A 21,154-nucleotide genomic window follows, 5' to 3' on the forward strand; every position below is an offset into this window, starting at 1 on the left:
AATAATTATAATTTGCATTCTTTATAATAGCCAGCAGGGGGACTGGCTACAATAAGAAGTCTATTTAGTCCATGAGACAAAGACCCTGCTGCTCAACCAATGTGTGAATTTAATGAACAGTTTTTCCATGAAATAATGTTTTCACACCCTGCAGAACTGCATATTACTTATTTATCACATCTAGTGACGTTTTTTGCATACCAGCTCTTCATCAGACAATTAAACACTAAGCAGCGTCCTCCTGAATCACCTATAACAGTCTGATGATCAATCACATCCAATGAAAAATCAGATATTATATAGAACAAACAGCAGATAAGTGAAAAATCTGTGAATGGTGCACATTGCCTGGACACAAATGCCCACAAAAAAGAAAATAAATTAATCTAACATTTTACTTAAATAAAATACAAAAAAATATCAAAAATAAAGAATAAAAAATGTAAATTTAAATTGTTAAATTAATTTAAAAAATATAAGTTGCCAGTGAGTGTGTCCTCAGTTACTCAGAGAGCTAACCCTGCATTGTTGTGTTCAAGCAAAAGAAAAAATAAGAAAACCAAAGTTATCAAGCCAAGGCTTCAAAACATGACCCACAAACCACTGAGTGCTGTCACAGTGGCTTTCTCCATCCTTTATATGCACTGTTAATGGGAGGCGCACAAGAGGATGCACAGAAATAAATCTGACTTGTTTGTTTTGCATTTATTTATTTTGGTGTTTTACTTGTTTTCTCATGATGACTGCACGTTTTACAGGAACTGTGGCCATAGGGGGTAATATGGTTGTTGGGGTTGTCTTTACCTTACAATATAAAGCAACTGTTGTTTGATTTTGTGCCAAATAAATAAAAATCAATTGAACTGAATTGACAGAGATGCTAACTACAGGTGAGTTTGACTGAATAACAAAAACAATGCTCTGTAAAGGTCTTAGTGTTAATGATAAATAAAAAGAGAGAGCTCAGCGTGAGGGGTTGAAATTGGATTTTGCTCCAATTTCAACCCCTCAGTGCTGAGCTTCCATTTGTATATCCCGATAAACTCCTTGAGGTGTAATTATTCATTTACAAGAATGTATCTACACAGACTCAGAACCCTTACTTATTTCTGATCATCAAAACAACGCAAGCATTGCCAGTAAAGCTCATAACTCAGCAGACACGATAAATAATCTCAGTGCTAATTTACTAGCATTTTGGTGAGGTACAATGTGCTAAAACCCTTCTGTCCTGGCCCTCCCCTTTCACTCTGGCCCTGGGAAAAAACAGTATTACTCAATCCTTGTCTCAGGTCCTCGTCACAGCCATGCCCAGCCCAGCCTCTCTGCCAGGCGGTATATATGAGCCACAGTCTCCACTGAAGTCACACACCTTTGAACACTGATAAACAACAAACAGCAGCACAGAGTTGGATTGATTTTACAGAGGGTTTAAAAGAATTTATAAACTACAGACCAGAAAGTGGTGAGTTTTTTCTTTTCTTCTTCTTCTTCTTATTTTAACAGATTGTATTTTGTTTTTTAATGCATACTTTATAAAATTTGATGATGATAACTGCTTCTATGAGCAACTTTTAATTAAATTTTAATTTTATTTATAACACGTTTCGGTGTACATCCGTCATGCCCACCCTGTCACAGTGTCTTGTTTCTGGATTGTGTGACTGTTTTTTTCTGTGGTTTCCCTCCTTCACAGACAGCAATCAATCAAAAATGGAACTTCTGAAAACCGCCCTCGTCATCGCCCTTCTTACAACAACATCTGCTAAGCCAGTAAGTCAACCTGCAAACGAACCACAAACTTCTCTTATCTTCCTCACTCACGCTGTTTTCTCCCCATCTCTGTCAACTTGAGATACTTGAGATACTTATATTTTACTCGAGTTTCTCCATTTTATTCCACTTTTCACTTGAACTCCACCACATTTCATAGATTTCTACCAATTTGTCGAAGTTACAGTAAGCTAAAAAAAACCCTAAGTAGTTAAAGATTGTATAGAAAATGTGCAAAATAATGATTTTAAATTTGTTCTTTTAGTCTGCCCATCGTGTCACAACCACCCAGATTTTGTGCCCCTTGGGGTGTCTGACCCTCAACTTGAGTAATTAGTTGATTAAACTAGCCAACACTTTGGGATGCATAGTGTCTACTGGCATAGGTCATGGTCTGAAACATGACATCAGTCTGCAGTCCTTCAAATGAACAGTGGGGAGTGACTCCATTGGTTTCAAAAAGAAGTCAGATGTACTTTGCTGGTGATTTTAAGGTTTGAACCACTGGTTTAAACACAAAAGTGAAGCTTGCTCAGTGAATTACTTTGTGCTGATCTACTCTGTAATTTGAGCATAGCTATCATACGGACGTGTATCCCTTGGTTTTATGAGCAGATCAACCCTCATCCCATCCTGTTTCAAAACACCAAGATGGGAAGAGGCACAGTGCTCAGCCACAAGGCTTAAAGGCGGGATTTCACAAACCAGTGGGCGACGTCACAGCGGATATGTCCATCTTGATTATACACGCTATGATTTGGGATGACACTGTCATCCAAACAATTACAGCCTACATACTCCCAAACCACACATCCAACAGCACGCAAATGTATTTATAAAACAAATATGATTATGTGCAAAGGATTTTAGTCTATTTGAGCATTTGGATTGTTTACTGGATTTCAACCAGTTTCAATCTCCATTTTTTATGAATAAAAAACACTTATTTGAAATATTTGTTTGAAAATTTCCATTTATTGTATGATACTTCCTCCTCGCGCCATTTATCCTCAGCTTATATCACAGTAAGGTCATTTTCCATCTTTTTAATTTATAACCTTTCCTGAATGAAAAATTCTATTCATACATTTGGTCTTTGTTGGGATATTTTCTCACTGAATGATGTTTTCTTCCAAATGTGACAGTGGCGTGTAAGAAGTCCGTGTTGAATAACGGTTGTTGCTGGATCATTTTTAAAACATTTCTCTGTAACTTTAAGGGACATAAAATTAATGTTCTGGCAAATTGTGGGGCTAAATTAAAAGTGTTTTTAAACCTTTTAAACACCATCATTAAAATTATATTTTTCTGCTAAACAAGTACTTAAATGAAAAAAAACAAAAAACAATGTGCTTATTTGACAGAATCTGAGGGTATTGTCTGTGTTATTTGGTTTTTCCAACACAGATGGCTTTCAGAAGGCATCATGATGCCGATATTCCCGACCACAAAATGCAACATTTCCATCACAGGTTCACTGGGGACGATTCCAACTCCATGAGTTCCAGCGAATCTTCAGAAAGTCAATCATCTGAGGAGGGGGGATTTTCCTCCGAGGAGTCTTCCAAAGTGACCACGCCAGTCACGACCTCGACTGCGACGACACCCGTTGAAGAGGGGAGTACACTCCCTCCTGAAGTAAGCACAATGGGCACTGAACAACCAATTGTGATGAAGACGACGCCCCCGCCAGCAACGCCAACCCCATCTGTCAATGCCACACCAACATGCGATCAGTGCTTTACGGTGCTGATTCCAACAGCAGCTCCCATTACTGACAACAGAGGAGACAACTGAGCAACAGTCAGACAACGAGAGCCGTACAGTTTGCTTTTTTATAAATTCTTTTGCTTGTATCTAAAAATGGCTTTAAAAAAAGAAGTGCTTGTGCACTCATTTGACTGGTATCAGATCATCACAATCAAAACTCTGCTTTGTATGTTGCAGTAACTTAGAAAGACAACAATAAAAAGTTGGTTTAAAGTGAGAAACGTTGGACATATACAATGAAATCTGATTCTTTAAAACATGTACAGAATGAGAAGTCCCAATAGGATGCTAAATTATTTTGAATCCATGTTTTTCCCTTGAAGAAGTAACAAAGGTTGTGTTACCTTTTAACTCCCCCTTTTTAGCATGCACCCAGCAGAATTAAGGGGCTTCTTACATCTCAAATTTAGAAGTCAAAATAGTTTGTCAAAATAACAGGGCAGAGAATGTGATGGCATGATGATAAGGCAGTACTTTCTTAAAGCCAATTTTGAATTAACATTGTAATGTCTATAATGTCAATTCAAAATTAACATTATAGACATAACACACACATATATGTGTGTGTGTGTGTGTGTGTGTGCTACTAAATGTACATTAAGATAAAGTCTTAATCTTTCGCTGCTGTTTAGTCGTATGAAATGGAGTGGATGACCTGCAGTTTTTAGGTAAAAGCTATTGCTTCATAGCATATTTCATATAAACAAAAGCACTTAAATATTTAATTATATTACATGAAAATACTCTGTTTGCATCTTTATTGCAGCTTTGAGGACAATTCTTACAGTGTGCTAAAATAAAGTTAACTTCAGGTTTTCTGGAAAGATCTGCTGATATGTTGAAAGTCTAAAGATGTGTGGCCAAGCAGAAAAAAACATCAGGTCAGCGATGGTTACTGATTAAATTTTACAAAACAACAACAAAAGGTTATTTCTCTTCATGAGGTATCCAGAATATGTATCCCTCAGCAGTGTGTTTATAGACTGGGGAGGGTGTGCCGTGTCAGCTCTTGTCTGTTGTCTGTACATGCTGGTGAAGAGTCCTTACCACAGTGGGGTTCTGTAATTGCACGCTATAAATGTACATTTTCACAGATTAAATGTAGAACAGAGAGGCAAAAAAACACCTAAATGTTGCTGATTTGTGTCTGTTTTATACTGCTTTGGACTTGTTTGGACCTAATATGCCTGATTATATAACAACTGCTGATTTTACAGAAAAAAATACAGAAATACAGAAAAAAAAATACAGTCATGTGTGTATAATCGTTAAATTCTTAAATTAAACGTTTTATGCAGGTGAGAAAAAATGCTATAAACAAAGAATGCTTTCAAAAATGGAAGTGTTAATCATTTATTTTTCATCAATCAACAAAATGCAGTGAATGAACAAAAGAGAAATCTACATCAAATCAATATTTGGTGTGACCCCCCTTTGCCATCAGAACAGCAACAATTCTTCATGGAGAACTAACCACAGATCTTCAGTGGATGCAGGCATCCTCACATCCTTCTGTCTCTTCATCCCAGACACACTCGATGATGTTGATATCAGGGCTCTGTGGGGGCCGAACCATTACTTCCAGTTCTTCTTTATCCTGAAGATAGTTCTTAATGACGTTGGCTGTGTGTTTGGGGTCGTTGTCCTGCTGCAGAATGCATTTGGGCCCAATAAACAATCATTTATGTGTCTGAAAGCATTCTTTGTTTAATTGTAATTGTATAAAAAGTGGCTGAGGCTCTATGGACATCATGCATTAGTTAACAAAGTTTCGTTAGGACCATCTTGAAAGGCTTTGTTGTGAAATCAGATGTGAAGGTCCAATTGCATGCTAATTGTGACTCATAGCATAAGAGTTTTGTAAATAAGTAAATACTTTTTGCAAAATGCTTTTATTTGTAGTTTATCCCTTTATCCTTAGGAATGTGCAATAAATGACAATTTATCACCACAAAAATTCAAAGAACAGACACAATTTGGCTAATTGAATTTTTAAATTCACAGAGAACAAAAATAGATTAATGGAATCTGTTTTTTTATGTTAATCTAGAGATTTTAGGGAATAAAGCAAAAAAGAAAGAAAGAATATTAGCCTACTAATGCCTCTCTGTCTCTTTGTGTGATGCCTGGATTACTCATCAAGAACCAAAATAGGGTTGTCTTAGCTGGGTGGATAAGAAGCTCAGCATTGAGCTATAACAACAACCTATCTAGCTCCATCTAGTGGGAATGGTTAATTATTACAGTTTCTGTTAGCTGAGGAATTCAGTTTTTGGCAGAGGCCGTTAGGATGGTGTGCAGAGTCAAATCTGCAAGTAAAATGATCAAAGAAATAATAAATATAATTTAAAACACAAATTAACAATAACAAAAGGGGTGATGGTAATAATCTAATATGAAGTAGGGCAATAAATTCAAAATTCTAATAGCAAACAATATTCAAGTGTCATGGTTCTGGTTCATTTTGACCCTGCTTTTTCGGTTTCTTGTATTTTGGTGTTTTTCTAGATTATGTTCATTATATTTATGTTGTGATTCTTTAGCTATCCTGTGTTGAGTATTATTATTCTGGTTTAGGTTTTGTTCTCTTGCCCTCATGTTTAGTATAGGTTTAGTTCTGTGCTTAGTCTTCTCTGCCTGTGTGTCCCTCTGTGTAAAGTCCGTGTTTCTCAGTCTGCGTCTTTGTGAATTGTTTCTTGTTTCCTGTTTTACTTTGAAAGTTCATGTCTCATGTCAGTGTGTTCAGTTTTACTTCTCCTCTGTCTCGTTAGCCTAATTTCTCCCAGCTGTGTCTCCCTCCTGTTGCCCATTCCCTGATTACTCCCCTGTGTATATAAGCCCTGTGTTTTCCTGTGCTCTCTGTTGTGTTGTACCCTCTACATGCTGTGTGTTTGCCTCCTGTGCCTGTTCAGTTTCTTTGTCTGTGTTCTGTTCTTAGCACCTTTGTTCAGAGTTTTGGTTTTGTTTGTTGGTAAGTTTAATTTATAAAGCATTTTTTCCAGCAATAAAAGTTGCGCTTTGAGTTTCAGTCCTGTCTCCGAGAGTCCTGCATCTTGGTTCCTTTTTCCTGCCTCCCACACAGCCAACCATGACATCAAGAGTATAATAATAACAGTAAAAGAGATGCACTGGGAAAAATGACACAATAAACCAAAACTAACCTGAAGCTAAATGGGCTAAAAAAATAAAAAAAAAAAAAAAGAAAAGAAAGAAAATTACAGATTTTTATATCTGCAACTGAGAACGCCTGGCTGTCTGTTGGAGACATGGAGCAAAGGATTGTTAAAAATCTAATAGATAAAATAGAGCAAGCCCGTGCAAGCTTCTGTGCTAGCTCAAATACTGTCTGAATTAGTTTTAACATATTCATACACAAACACACAAACATATATATCTCTGGTATATCTCTTCAGCCTAGTGACAGTTTCTAGAACCTCAGTTATGGACGTCATGTTGTCTTCTGCACCTCAGTTCATCCTTCCCTAATTTTAGCTTCCAGCCTTCATCTCCTTGAGGGGCTTCCCACTTTCTCATCATCCATAGTTCCCAGATGTGCTGCATTTAACACATAAATAAATAAATTCAATTAACTACATTTTAACCAGAAAATTGGTCGAAAAACTAAATGCTGACAAAAATTGTTGAAATTTCTTGTTTAAAATTCGTAGTTAGTCAGTTTGTTTGTTAGTTTGTTTGTTTTCCAGGTATTGCCAGGTATTGTATTCTCTCTATGCCCACAACTGCAGTCCAACCCACAACAACAACCTCATCATTGAGTTTGCTGATGACACCAAGGTAGTCGGACTCATCTCAAAGGGAGACGAGGCAGACTACAGAGAGGAAGTCCTGAAGTTGTCAGCATGGTGTTCAGAAAACAACCTGGCACTGAACACTAAGGAAACCAAAGAGCTCATTGTCAACTTCAGGAGGCACAGCACTGACTTAGCCCCACTATACATCAACGGGGAGTGTGTGGAGAGGGTTCTCAGGAAGTACAAGCTGGACTCCAACCTGCCGCTGACCTTCTACCGCTCGTCCATTGAGAGCCTGCCAACCTACTGCATCACTGTATGGTACGGCAGCTGCACTAAAGCGGACAGAGCGAGGCTTCAGAGTGTAGTCAAGGCAGCACAGAAGATCATCGGCTGCCCTCTCCCCTCCCTGATGGACATTTATTCCTCCCGCTGTCCCAGCAGAGCAGGAAAAATGATCAAAGACTGTTCCCGCCCTGGTTTCAACTTGTTCAACCTGCTTCCCTCAGGGAAGCGCTACAGGTGCATCAGCACAAAGACCCACAGACTCAAGAACAGTTTTTTCCCAATTGCCATAACCACCCTTAACTCATATATGCACCGATAACACTCTCCCACCCCCCATTTTCCCATGTTCCTCTATATATCAGCACTGTGCAATACTAAATTCTATGTGCAATAACCTGAACTGTATATACAAAACACTATTTATTTACATATTTACATTTTTTTAACATCGTATTGTATATTTGTACATTTTATATATTTTTTCTGTTAATACTGTTCATATGTATATAGTGTAGCCAGAACCTTTTTTATAAATTTAAGAATAAATCTGATTTTTTTTTTATTAAGAGAATAGTGAAATTGCCGATGTTCTTGTTAATTTGAGCCTGTTTGGAAGGGTTTTCCACTCTGTGCGTAATAAGATGTCTGGTTTCAGTATTGCACTGTACATTTCTCAACATCATGCAGCTCACAGTCTTGACAAGCACAGCATCACACTTTATTTTATTTTTTATTTTCTTGTCTTTTTGCCTGAGGATCTTCACGGCTGTAGTCGGGAGAACTGATGATACCCTGCAATCTGCCTAAAGTCTGCATTTATGTGTCTGCACATGTGTTTAAATGTGTGTATAACTCTTTTGACAGACAGTAGAACATAAACAGAATGGAAGGTGAAGTCTGGGTAAACAGTCTTTCACATTTCAGCCTATACACTGCATCAGGGTACATTCTGGGCCAGGCTTTGACTTCATGATTTAACTTCTAAAGAAACGGGGAAAATTAACAAAACATTATTTCAGTACCAAAAATCACAATTACACACTAGCTGAATTATGCATTGATGTTACAAATAATACATAAACACTTTTAACTATTAACTTTGCAGTTACTGGTTTGTTGTTATTGTGGGGAAGAAAAATGTGTATTTCATAGCCCACCAGGGAGCAAGACCAACCAATCAGGGATTAGTACTATAGCTAATTTCTCTCTTGAATCATAAATACTGCATGAGGAGTAAATTGTTATGTAACTTATTTTTTTATATATATTTTTATATTGCCCATTAAAATTTTATATAAGCCATTAACATTTGATTAAAGCTTAAAGTTGAGCAGTATTAAAGATTGCGGTTTGTGTAGTTTAACATTCAATTTGACTGAAAGAGTCAGCTGTTCAGATTCCCTTGTTTATGAGAATATTTTTCAGTCCTTGTTAGGCGTCAGCATCAAAGTTACCACACAGACATGAGTGACATTAATTTTTAAGGTTGTTCCCTTTAAACGACTGGAATCAATTCTACAAAACCTTTCAGCTGTTCACGATATCTGCTTTTCTGCACTTTAATAATTTTGTATTTCTGTACATAACTGTTGCCTTGCTTACTGTATTTATCAACATAACAGTCATGTGTAAAAGACTTCAAATTGTTTGCTCATAGGGATCTTCTGATTGTTGGGGTTGCCTCTGTATTGTTGTGGGGCCGTTACAATATAACAATACAAGGTGCCCTGAGATGACCTTGTATGTGATTTAGCATTATTTAATATTATTGAATTGAACTGAATCAAATTGAACTTCTAGAACCACTCCTTGTGAAGCAGAGATGTTTTGCAAATCCGTATCCACAGCCAGAATCCACAGCGCCACATCTGGTGAAAACCAAACGCAGCATATCAAAACAAAGACCTCAAACCAGCTGTCAAGCATGGCGGTGGAAGTGTGATGATTTTGGTTTGTTTTGTAGCCATGGGACCTCAACAGAGCTGTTCATAAATGAATGCCTGCAACCCTAAATAAACTGGATCAATGTTGTAAAGAAGTGTTGGGGGGAATGATGTGAGATACTGATCAAGTCATATATAAAATCATTACTTGAAGTTTTTGCTGCTAATGCCAGTTCTTGGCGTGCAGTTAGTTTTTCACCACATAGAGTCTTGTGTAAACTTTTTCACAGGACTATGCGGTAAACTTCCAATTAGTGTTTATGCTTACACAACCAACATAGTTTTTTTTATGAAAAAGAACTTTATTAATATTTTAGAAATGGTACATTATGATACATTACAGTAAACAACATGGGACAAACAACATGTAGTGTAGGTAGCAACTGTGCAAATAAACAGGGCCTTGTTGTCTGTATGTGTGTACTGTATCTATATCTGATTGAACCCTGCACTAGAAGATTTTTTTTTGTTCTTTGCCTGGATCCTTTTTTCTACACCAGCAAAATGTAATGTTAGCGAGCAAAAAGCTAAGCCACACTGGCAGCAAATGTGTGACTTAATGTCAGTTTTAAATTTGATTATTTTCAAAATGATTACAAGTATTACTAATGTATTTAAATATACAATGTGCATTTGCATTTATTTATTAAGCATAAGAACTTTGTATGTTTGCGTATTGCAGTTATTAATTAATGGTAAATGGCAGTTTTGTGCTAGTGTAGACAAGAGGACTCAACTTTGTCATCATTTTTGTTCTTTATCAGTTTTGACCTTGTACCCTGCTGGAAGAGAAGGGAGAAGGGGAAGGGGCAAAGATCATGAGGTCGGTCAACCTCCTGTTACAGGTAGCAGTCGTCATTTTTAAAGTTCAATTAACTTCTTTTCCCCTACTGGATCAAAGATGAGATTTACAAGGACCACAGGATAAAGGCGTTAATGGTTTATTTAGCCAAAACCCTAGAGAGCAAAACACATGTGCTTTTTTAGATGATGCACAGATTTTCATGGAAATATCAGCTGAAAACATGAGTCAATAATAACTCAGCCTTGGTCATCCCTATTGGACCCTGCAGGGGAAAAGGGCTCGGGAGGGGGCTCTTTGCACCTGGATGCAGTGTGCACACATTATGTGATTCGGACACCACCGCCCACTCTATTTCCTAGATGGGCTTATTTGGCAGTGATGACTGCCGGGATGTCAGTGGTGATGTCAGGTGCCGCCCCTTCCTCATCAGAGTCACTCTCAGCGCTGTCACTCTCATCGGAGTCAGCGTCAGCAGCTCCAGGTGTGGCTGTAGCCTCCTCGCTGCTCTGGCTCTCCTCGTCTTCGGCCTCCTGACTGGTGCTATCGCTGGTGGTGCTGGCACTCTCCTCTTCCTCCTCCTCCTCTTCTTCCTCTGGGGTGCTGCTGCTTTCACTCTCACTGGTGGTGGGGTCACTGGTGCTGGTGCTCTCCTCTTCCTCTGCAAGATCGGCCTGGCGGGGGTCCGGGTCCTGAGATGTGCCAGAGGAGGCATCCAGACCCTGGCTCTCCACCTCAGGGGTGCTGGTGTCTTCCTCCAGGAGTTCAGGGTTGACATAAATAGTCTAGAGGTCAAAGAAGAGATGTGAGGGTTAGTGTGCATATTTATCAACATTATATTTTTAATTTTTAATGCAGTAATCTAAAATGAGGGTTAGGGATTCTGCTAACTTTAAGGACCAATTCTGGTTCAGTCTTTCAGAAATTGATAAAGCTAACTGTACCTTATACACCTTTGGCAGCTTCTCCACCTCATTGCCGTCGGTCATTGAATAGGCTGTCTTCTTTCCTGTGTCCACAAACTCATAGGACTTGTAGGGCCCGGGAGCCTTGTGGTAGGATTTTTCCTCCACATAGACGATGGACTTGTACTCGCTGGGGTAGCCTCCCAGGTTGTCACCGCGGGCTGTATCGGTGACGACGGTGGCCACAATGGAGTCATCAGTCGGCTCAGGGGCCGGTGTCTCTGTGACAACCACGGGGGCTACTGTAGAAGGAGCAGGCGTGGAGGACTCACCAGACTCTGAGCTGTCGCTGGATTCATCCTCCTCCTCCTCTTCCTCTTTTTCCTGTAGACAAGATATGGGAGTTGAGCTGTCAGAGATAGCAATGGCAAAAATTCCGTTGATTTTCCAGTAGTTTACTTTAAATCGTCACATCTTCATCGGCATGGCTGAAAGGCATTTTATATTAAAATTTTTTATTGACACAAATATCTAAACTTAAGCTTGAGAAATGTGACACACATCAGACTAATTGTTTGAAATAATAACTTTTTGTTATTTAAAGAAGTAATGAAAATGTTTTCACAGGATGTTTTTACTCACACTCTCCTCTGCTTCATCATCATCATCACCGTCTTCACTGTCCTGCGTGTTAACTGAGGGCGAATCTGAAGTTGTGTCTGTGACGACAGATTTGACTTCAGGTAGAGCCTCGGCTGCCACCTGCTGCTGATGCTGCAACAACCATTAAAGCACAATGTTATAGGAGTTTAACAATAAATGCATTGTAACATAAATGATCACTGTTCTGATCTCTGCTCATCTCTCACCTCCTCCTCTTCCGAAGTTTCTGCGCTCTCATCTGAACCAGCAGCCGCAGCTGCTACAACATTCTGCAAGATGGAAGAAGTGCAATGAATGTGATTAATCATCATTGCTATAAAGAGTCCTTTCTTTGGAAGAAAGAATCTTTTAAATCGTCCTTTAGTTTTCTTTCATTGCTTTTATAAAATTTGTACTTTAAGCTGAACCCAACAAGAGGAGATTATTTAAAGGTTGCATCTCTACTTCACAGCTAAAATCAGAATAAAATGATTGAAGAAGAATGTTTCTGTTTTTATGAGCTGTTGAACTACAAGGTTAAAAATGCTAGTTCTCCTGCTTTTCTCTGCTCTGTATAACAAAGATTTCACCCGTAGTCTCACTAAACTCCAGCTACCAGTAGCACATAGCCACAGATGAAGTGCATCTAAAACTATGATGCTTTGCCCCTTGTTAATATATTGGTGTGTTCAAGATATTGTACCTTCCCTTTTATAATTTACATTGTTCATATTACTTATTACTGGTAATTGTGTTTGAGCAGTTATTAAACGTTAATAATCAGTTGATCTCTTTTCTGCATTACTCTGACATTTGCCTGATTATACTTGCACACTTTTACTGTACTTAAACAATGTAACAATTGAGAAGAGATATTTTACTGTTATTTTATCATTACATTAGAATCATATAATAAGCATTGCATTAAAGCATTTATTGAAGCTATTGACATTACATTAACGTTTGTATTACAGTGATTGTTATAACCTCATGTTAATCTTCTATTTACAGGTGTTGGTATAATCATATAATCTTTCATTACAGGTGTAACCATGATCATCTTTATACATATTGCCGCTTGGTGCTTATTATGGAGTTGTGCTCATGTCAGTAAGGGTTAAAAGCTACAGTCAGCCGGATGTCTGGCTGATCTATTGAGGGAAGTGACGTAGAGCGTAGAAGGCCGCACATGCTTACAAAACACAGATATCATGTTATTCATCATTATCCTTTATTCATTTATACTCTTTTTATTAAGCTTTGAGTAGTGGCATTTGATTAGAACATTTATTCAACAGACTACATGTATGGTTTCAGTTAGGTTATTGCACACATGCAGAGTTGGCCTCTGTCCTTATAGACAGAGTGAATGCTGAGGACGAGGCACACACGCACACACACAAGCAGTAGTTAAACTCGTGTAGAGGGGAGAGTTCAAATATTTAAATAACAATCTGCAAAGCCTTGTAGCTGTTTGATTATGCTTGCAGGAGAGACTGTTTGTTCCAGGGGATAAGCAGAGTTAGAAGATTACTGGGAAGGATCTGGCCTCGGGAAGAAGATGTTCTTTTAATGTGTTAAAAGTTGTCAACATTGATTGTATTGTACCTACTTTACGCATGAGGGGGCGTTCCAATACCCTGATGTTCATAAAAACTATTGTTGTGTGGTTTTCGGAGAGAGATCTGGTGCTGTCTGCGTACAGTGTCCCATCTCCCACACGTGTGCATTAAAATCATCGTTTGACTTGACCCGGCCGGACCAGTGTTGTTATTTTGGTTTTCCTCCTGTATCCATCCCCAATATTTTGAACCCGTGACACATTAAAACATGTAGTAAAATATTGTTAAATTCCTATAAAACCTTTGCTTTGTATAGGCTTTGTTATCAAATATCACATATGTGCCTTGTAAGATTTAAGTGAGTAAGTGAAAGTGGCTGACAGCGCAGACAGCAGAGAATTAGAGGAGAACCATTACTGCAAGGACAAAAGCAGAAGATACTGGAGGGAAGATAGGAGAGAAGAAAGAATGAGAGGAGAGCAAACTGGAAAAATGATAAATGGACACAAAAAATGAATATTTTACCTGCACAGGTGGGGGGCGAGCCTTAAGAACCACGGGCGCCTGTTTTCTGAGCGCTGGAGGTTTTGGTCGTCTCACCTGTGGAGGAGAAAAACATCATGGTTGTCTCACTCTTTCTCTCACCACCTCCCACCTCCCACCAGCCTCTCTGGGAATACTTACCGCTTCCTCAGAGCTCTCTGAACTGGAAAGTTTTCTTGCCTAGAAAAACAAAGGCACCAGAGTGAAATTTATGACAAAATGGCATGATAAAACATGTTATGTTCTCAGTTTATTTATCTATTTTTAATCTGGGTGTAGTTTTGATTTGACAAAAGTGTCTCACCGGCCGGCAGAGAACTGTGGCGAAGAGCAGAACAAACACAACAGCCACTTTCATTGTCTCACAGTTTGATGCCTGGTTGGAGGAGAAAGCCAGAAAAAACGCAACTTGAAGTCACACAATGAAGCATCATTGCACAGCACAATAAAACAATAAAACATAATCATGATACACAGCGCTCGGCACCAAAATATTCGTCTGAAAGCCATAACTTCACAGGAAACACAATGACATGTCAGCCTCTCACCCAGATTCCTTCCTAAAAGCGGAGGCTGTACAGTGACATGACTGTTAACCGTCCTTGGTATGTCCTAGGGAGTCATTAAGGCCTTAATTACAGAGCTAAAGAGAGCTATGTGCCTTTGACGACTCAGTTCGATACAGTAAAACATTTTCTCTGTCATCACAGCAGGAAAGTCACATCACTCTGCAGCGTGGTTTTTCAAACTATGAGCAGGCGGCTCATAACTAATTTTGGGCCCAAAAAAAAGACAGGAGAAAAATAACAGGTACCATTTAGAAGGAGGCTCATTTTGTTTGAGAACATTTGAGAGAAATGACTTTGTTTGAATTTTCTACTGCCTGAGTCTAGTTTGCAATACTATGAATTATTCTGTGATGCTTCTTGTGTTTTTGTAGAGGACTATTTTCAGTCTAGGCTCAATAAACACTTTACAGTAGCAGGGTGGTGTACATGGGGCTGAGCCAAAAAATAAAGCGCAGCCAATGCAGCAATGTGGATCATTTAGTTAATGGGTTTATTTCATTGTTGGTTTGTCTTTGTTGTCATTAAATAAAGTAGATTTGACTTTTAATTCATGTTATTTAGTTCCTTCTTCTCTTTTCTCATCATGTTCTTTAACAAGCCTTAATGTTGGTGTTTGCTGTGGGAGGAACAGCCTAAGTGCTTATCTTTAATGATGGACTTTTCCTATAGTGTGTAATTCACTAAGTTATAAATGGAAAGCCACAGCGCAACTGCATAATGTCAGATGCCTCTGTCGCTGTATGCGTGCATGTATTTTTTTTTATTCTTTATGAGAACAAGTTTTAGCCTTAAACCTAGAGAATAAAGTATAATGAAGACATTTTTGTTCTTTACTGTCTGGACTGGTTTCACGACTAAGTTAAAACAACCTCATATGTATGGTGGCAGTAATTGTAGCTGTGTATGTGTGTATTTTTGTATATCGCACTGTGTGAGGATTATGTTTCAGACCTTGAAAGCATGGACATTTTTGTTCTGTCCTTTCTAAGTGTAACTTGGGCTGCTTGGGAAATAAGTGCTGATTTTGCATGAAAAGCAACCACATATGCACATGTGCAATGGAAGTAACTTTAAGTGTGTATATTGTTCTTGTTTTTCTATCTTGGTGAGGACCACTGCTTTAGACCTTTAAAGTGAGGACAGTTTGATTTTGATTTTACTTTTATAAATAGCTTTTTTTAGGATTTCAGAATTGGTTTTCGGGTTACGGTTAGGTTAGGTGTTGGGTTTATTGCTGTTGTGTTTAGGAGGTTTGATACTGCTCTTAGAACTGTACACACAAGTGATGCTAAGAGTTAGCTTAGCTTAAAGAGTCGAAGCAGGGTTAATTGTAACCTATCAGCCAGCAATTTTAAAGGCAACTTACATGTTTCATCTATCTTATTCATTAAATTAAAACCAACAATTTTTTAAAAAAACAACACACATTGTGGTTTAATGGGGAGTTACATGCTGTGTGAGCTCTGAAACTGTAGCGTTTTTCTTGGGGTTGGTGCAGGTTTCCGGTGACCGGTACTTTTTTCAAACTTTTGGCATCTCAGAGACAAACTGGGTTTAATAAAACACTTGTTCGTCTAATATTGCATTAACTTACAATGCTTGTAATTTTCTTAAGCACCCTAAAAAACCATGTGAAAGTATACGAGGAACCAGTTGTGAATTTTAGATAAGCTATGCTCTTTTTACTTGAAAATGTTTACCTAGGATTTATAGCAGCAAGAAAGTTGGAATGAAGAAATATTCAGAGTGAAGAAGATGATTAGTGCAAGAGGGCTGATATGATTCTCTTAATTGCCCCAGTCTGTGTTGCTAAGGACTTTTTTCAGGTCTCAATTTGTCCATCCATCATTTAAAACTGTCTGTGGTAAACAGTTTTCATTGTTCGAAGTAAGAAAAGATCTTGAATCTAGTTACACAGGTTATTCTTTGAAGATCGAACCAGACTAAAATATGCTTAGTGATTAATCAATATATGTTTAAGAAAAGCAGAAGATTGAGAGGAAGTAGAGACAAATGTGCAATTATTTTGATTTTTTTTTTAATTTATATCTGACAAAAATATATTTAACAGCAAAAGTTTAAGCTGGCAGTGCATTGTTGTGGGTATGAGTGTTGTCAATGTCGTTTGTCAACACTGGGTTAGTTTCCTGTTGCCCACAGCTTCCTCTTCCTATCCTTGGTGGCAAACCAATCAAAGAGCTGCACAGACTCCAACCAATCACAGACAGTATTTCAAACTCTCATAAGTTACTGCAATAAACTGCACAGTGGATAACCAAACTCTCTTGTGGGTTTATTATCAGTTTGCTCTGCACTGATTTAAATTCCTGACAAGGTCATTTCAATATGAATAAAAAAAACTAAGCTAGAATGGATTTTGTTAGAAATCTCTCTTTCTTCCAAAGAATGGGCTGTTTACACCATTACATTACAAATGTCTTTTTTTGTTTCTTATTTGCTAAACAAAAGACATTTACCTATTAAAACCATTCAAAAATTTTAACATTTAGTGCTTAATTATGGGGAAAATAGTGAAATTAAAAATAGTAAAATTGAAAAAAATAATGTCATTTTACAAACAAGTTTCTTTAAAAGAGATCCTATATATATGCAAAAGTATGTGGACACCTAAACGGTTCATCAAGTGTGATAGTTTAAAAACAAAAAAGGCTTTAATCTGCTGCTCCAACTGCTCTATGCTTTTTGCTTAAAACTTTCCACATGATTTCTGACTTGGCTACGACAATTTGCTCTCATTGTAACATTTAATTAGTTATGTACAACACTGGTGTTAGATGATGACATGTAGTGGACTTTCTCATAAAGGATTGGTTTCTGTACCAATCGGCCAGTTTCTTAAATATCAGACTAGAAAAGATGTTTCTTTATGAGTCTTTTTGACATTTTAAAGCTAGGAAAGTCTTCTGCAAAATGCAGCAGGTAGCACACTGTTTTCAAAAGTATAGCTAAATGCTTTATCATTAAGAATTTGGGGATACTAAAGTCAGGAAAGGACTCTCCACATTCTTTTGGACATGCAATGGAGAATGCAGCAGATATCGTCAAGGACCTGATAATCAGATTTCCAAATTGTAATAATACATTCTTCAAGCTAAAACAAAACAAAGAAAAGAAGCACATTTTCAGGAGCTTTTATAAACATTAAGCTAGTTTCCCACCTCTAACCATAACATTAGGAATGCATTTAACAAACACCAGACAAGCACTTCATATATTAAATATAATGTTCATTTGTCATGACTTCATTCTGACCTTGTCTGCAGTTGAGGGAAGCTTCAGGGATTCGGCGGCTGCAGCAGAAACACAGAGACTTGGTTTGTCTTTAGTTTATCTCCTGGGTTTGCCTGGATGTTGTTTGCTTCACCGTGATGATGCTGCTCAAAGTAGGGCTACCGGCCGGCTTATAAACCTTCCAGCCTCTGGCAGCAGCCAATCATCTTAGTGCTTGTGATGTCATGAGGTTAACCGCTCCATGGTGTCCACCTCTCCTCTCTCTCCCACTCTTCCTGTGGTTGGTGGTGTGCTGTGGTGGTGTCAGGGGCAAATACACACAGACACACACACAGAACACAAGACAAATACGTGGATAAAGGCATGCAGACATTTGAAACCCAGACAGAAGCATATGAATGCGTTTTGTTTTTGGTTTTTTAGCCTCTCTCTTTCACGCACACACAAGCTCACTATGTGTGTAGTTAATTTAAGGATATGTAGTAACAAGCTCTGGGTTAAAAACAGCAGCATATAGTGGTAGGTGGCATGACAGTGATTCAGCTTCCTTACAGACAGAACAAAATCATCTGACTGAGGTCTCTGTGGATAATTAACAATTTGTCTGTGACACCAGACTGATTTGTCTTAAACTGTCAAACAAAAGGTGCTACTTTTTTCCTTTGTGTATGCAGACATTTCTGTGTTAGAACTAGACCTGACTGTTAACAGCTTAGAGCAAAAAGGGAGAACATTTAGTGGCATAATGAATAAAGGAACATTTTTAACATTGTTATCAGTATAATTTATATTTCCAATAACAGTAACAAAAACAAAGTTGTATTTAAAATATTTTAAAAGCTGGAACCATGGGATTTTCATATGTTTGTGAAGTTTCATAAGCTCCACTTTTGTGCACAATTTACAGTGTCAGAACAATCTATGACAAAATACACAGTATCTCATGTTTACCATCTTAGGAGTTCTAAATTTACAATATGAGGATGAGACTTTTTAGGAAGTACAAAACTTGAATTCACAAAGTTTCTCTAGTAGCCACTTGATTCTGACTCCAAAAGGTGGTTAGTACGCACAGAGCTGAAATAATGTTTTCTTTTATTTCAAGTAGACTAGGTTAATGCAATGCTCTTTTTGTTGGATTTCCCACGAAAGACTATCACAGTAGAGGGCAACCTATTCAGTCACACAGGCCTAAAGACTGGTCAGCAACCCTTTGGCAAACTCTGCTCATTAGGTAATATTATATTATTAATTGACCAATTGGCGAGTGCTTCCTGTAGGTTGCTGGTAGGCACTAGATTATACTGGTCATAAAGCGGTCACCAAAACCATCTTGTGATTGCTGTGGTTGCTTGGAAGACATTAATGTTTACAAACACAAACCAGAGTGTAGGTCACCTTTAAAATAAAGGTTTCAAAAGATGCAACTTTTCCTTTGAAGCCAAACGGTCTTGTTTTCTGATATGTTTTACATCTTCACAGTTCTACTGCTGCTTAGTGTTTAACTGAGGAGTATCTGAATGGTCCACTGAATGGTCTTTAGCCCTGTGTGCTTGGAGACTAATGTAATTAACAGAGAGGAGATCATGCCAGCTTTACCAGATCTACTTTGTATTCCAGTTATGTTACTTGTATATAAATTCCTAAATACTCTTGTAGCATTTTAGATTTCTGAATAATTGTGTTTTTACATCCCAAATTTCCCACTTAGATCATCTGCTGCAAAAATCAATATCATATCGGCCTTTTGCTTCTATTAGTTCCAAGTCTATTTTCTTTTTCCATGCTTTCTATTTGTGTCTAACAGAGTAAAAGTATATACCTTTAAGTATAAATTATTTTTTATATATACTGGGTTATACAAACAAAATTCAACTGAATTGAATATTATATATTGAACTGACAATCAGATTGGTGCTAACATAGTGAGTTGTAGCTGCTAGCTTTGTGCTTGCCTTCACCTCAGCTTATTCAAGTTACTGATTTAAACTTCTTAACCTGTGTTGTTGGCACTGGTGCAGTGGAATTACAGTATTTTGTGTGTATGTTTATTGGAACTCATTACAGGTATAGCTCTGTCTGTGCAATGCACTCATGTTGCATTTAAATGCAGCTTGCTAGGTAACTGGCTAGCATTAGCTGAAAACTTAGCATGCGACCTCATCATCTCAGTTTTGTTACTTCTGGCTCTAAAACTGAAAGTTAGAAAGCAAAAGACAGACCAAAGGATGACGTTACAGGGGTTACAATACAAAGACTTATGTTCTCTATATTGTAAAGGAGTAAAACCCGGGCTTTGTATGCTCTATTTACGTTTAGCGCTCATTCACGGCAACAGTTATCTCAGGGCACTTTATATATTTGTAAGGTAAAGACTGCACAATGTATACAGTATAAATTAACTGGTTGTATCCAGACAGACATTCTTTGAATACAGTTATAATTTGTATTTTAGTCTCACTGAGATGACAGAATCATCAACCCTGATTTAACTGTGTTGTAAATTTTCTCCAAGGCTCACCCTGCAATTACAGGAAAATGTCTGACTCTGTATGTGTTGATATTTGAAAATATGGCATTACTGTTAGAGTATATAGGGTACATGCACAGAACACATAAACACAAGAGCGGCACATCAAGGGGGTACACACATACCGAGATATTTTCTGATTGATGACCTAGACACATTTATGTTTAAAAAATGTGCAATTATATAGGTACATGGTTGTTTCACTTTATCTGTTCACATCAATCGTCCCTCCGTTGAAGCACATACACTCTGACACTGATTACAAAAACACAATGCGTCATCAGACTGAAGGTACAGACATATTCTCAGAGTCTGATGAGTTATGAGTCCTCAGAGTCACAATTTTACAATTAAATTACCACTCAAATTAAAGCTTTTTTTTTAACCCCTCTTGAGGGGTTAAGGGGTTTGTTTGTTTTTAGACACAGCTCATCAGATTTGTCCTTCTTGTTAACCTACAATCTCACTGATTAACCTTAAGCAATTTTCAAATAATCTTTTAAAATTGTAGGCACAATTTTAGAAAATTCAGTGGTTATCAATAAAGCTTTTTGGTTCTGGACACTTCGGCTTCCTCCCACAGTCTATCTCAGTCCCAAATCCTGCCTCCATGAGCCTGAATTAGACACCAGGTTAAGAAAATGGATAAATTAATGGTTTATGCAAGGGAACTAGCTGGGAGGAGTATGCAGCAGACATCTCACATGATGCCCACTCATTTGCATTTTTCTTAACTGCTCACAGGTCACAGGAGGGCTGTCACAGGTTTAGAGGCAGGTTATTCCACAGTCAGGTCACCAGTCCATCAAAAGCATTTTCTATT

General features: G+C 37.9%; 1 protein-coding gene and 1 non-coding gene across 2 annotated transcripts; one reads left to right on the plus strand and one right to left on the minus strand.

Moving 5' to 3' along the window:
* The first annotated feature begins 1,329 nt into the window (after positions 1-1,329).
* LOC100703954 (uncharacterized) lies at positions 1,330-6,571 on the plus strand. The gene is made up of 3 exons (XR_002062802.2): positions 1,330-1,465; positions 1,697-1,773; positions 3,181-6,571. It is a non-coding gene; the product is annotated as an uncharacterized LOC100703954 (transcript).
* Positions 6,572-10,451: 3,880 nt separating this feature from the next.
* spp1 (secreted phosphoprotein 1) lies at positions 10,452-18,099 on the minus strand. The gene is made up of 8 exons (XM_005470464.3): positions 17,823-18,099; positions 14,285-14,356; positions 14,122-14,160; positions 13,963-14,037; positions 12,103-12,165; positions 11,876-12,007; positions 11,273-11,617; positions 10,452-11,113 (listed from the first exon to the last, which is right to left on the minus strand). The coding sequence occupies exons 2-8, from the start codon at positions 14,336-14,338 to the stop codon at positions 10,697-10,699; spliced, it is 1,125 nt and encodes a 374-aa protein (XP_005470521.1). The 5' UTR covers positions 14,339-14,356; positions 17,823-18,099; the 3' UTR covers positions 10,452-10,696.
* Between the last annotated feature and the right edge of the window lie 3,055 nt (positions 18,100-21,154).

The sequence above is a fragment of the Oreochromis niloticus genome, linkage group LG7 (genome assembly GCF_001858045.2).
Source record: "Oreochromis niloticus isolate F11D_XX linkage group LG7, O_niloticus_UMD_NMBU, whole genome shotgun sequence".
Classification (NCBI taxonomy): Eukaryota; Metazoa; Chordata; class Actinopteri; order Cichliformes; family Cichlidae; genus Oreochromis; species Oreochromis niloticus.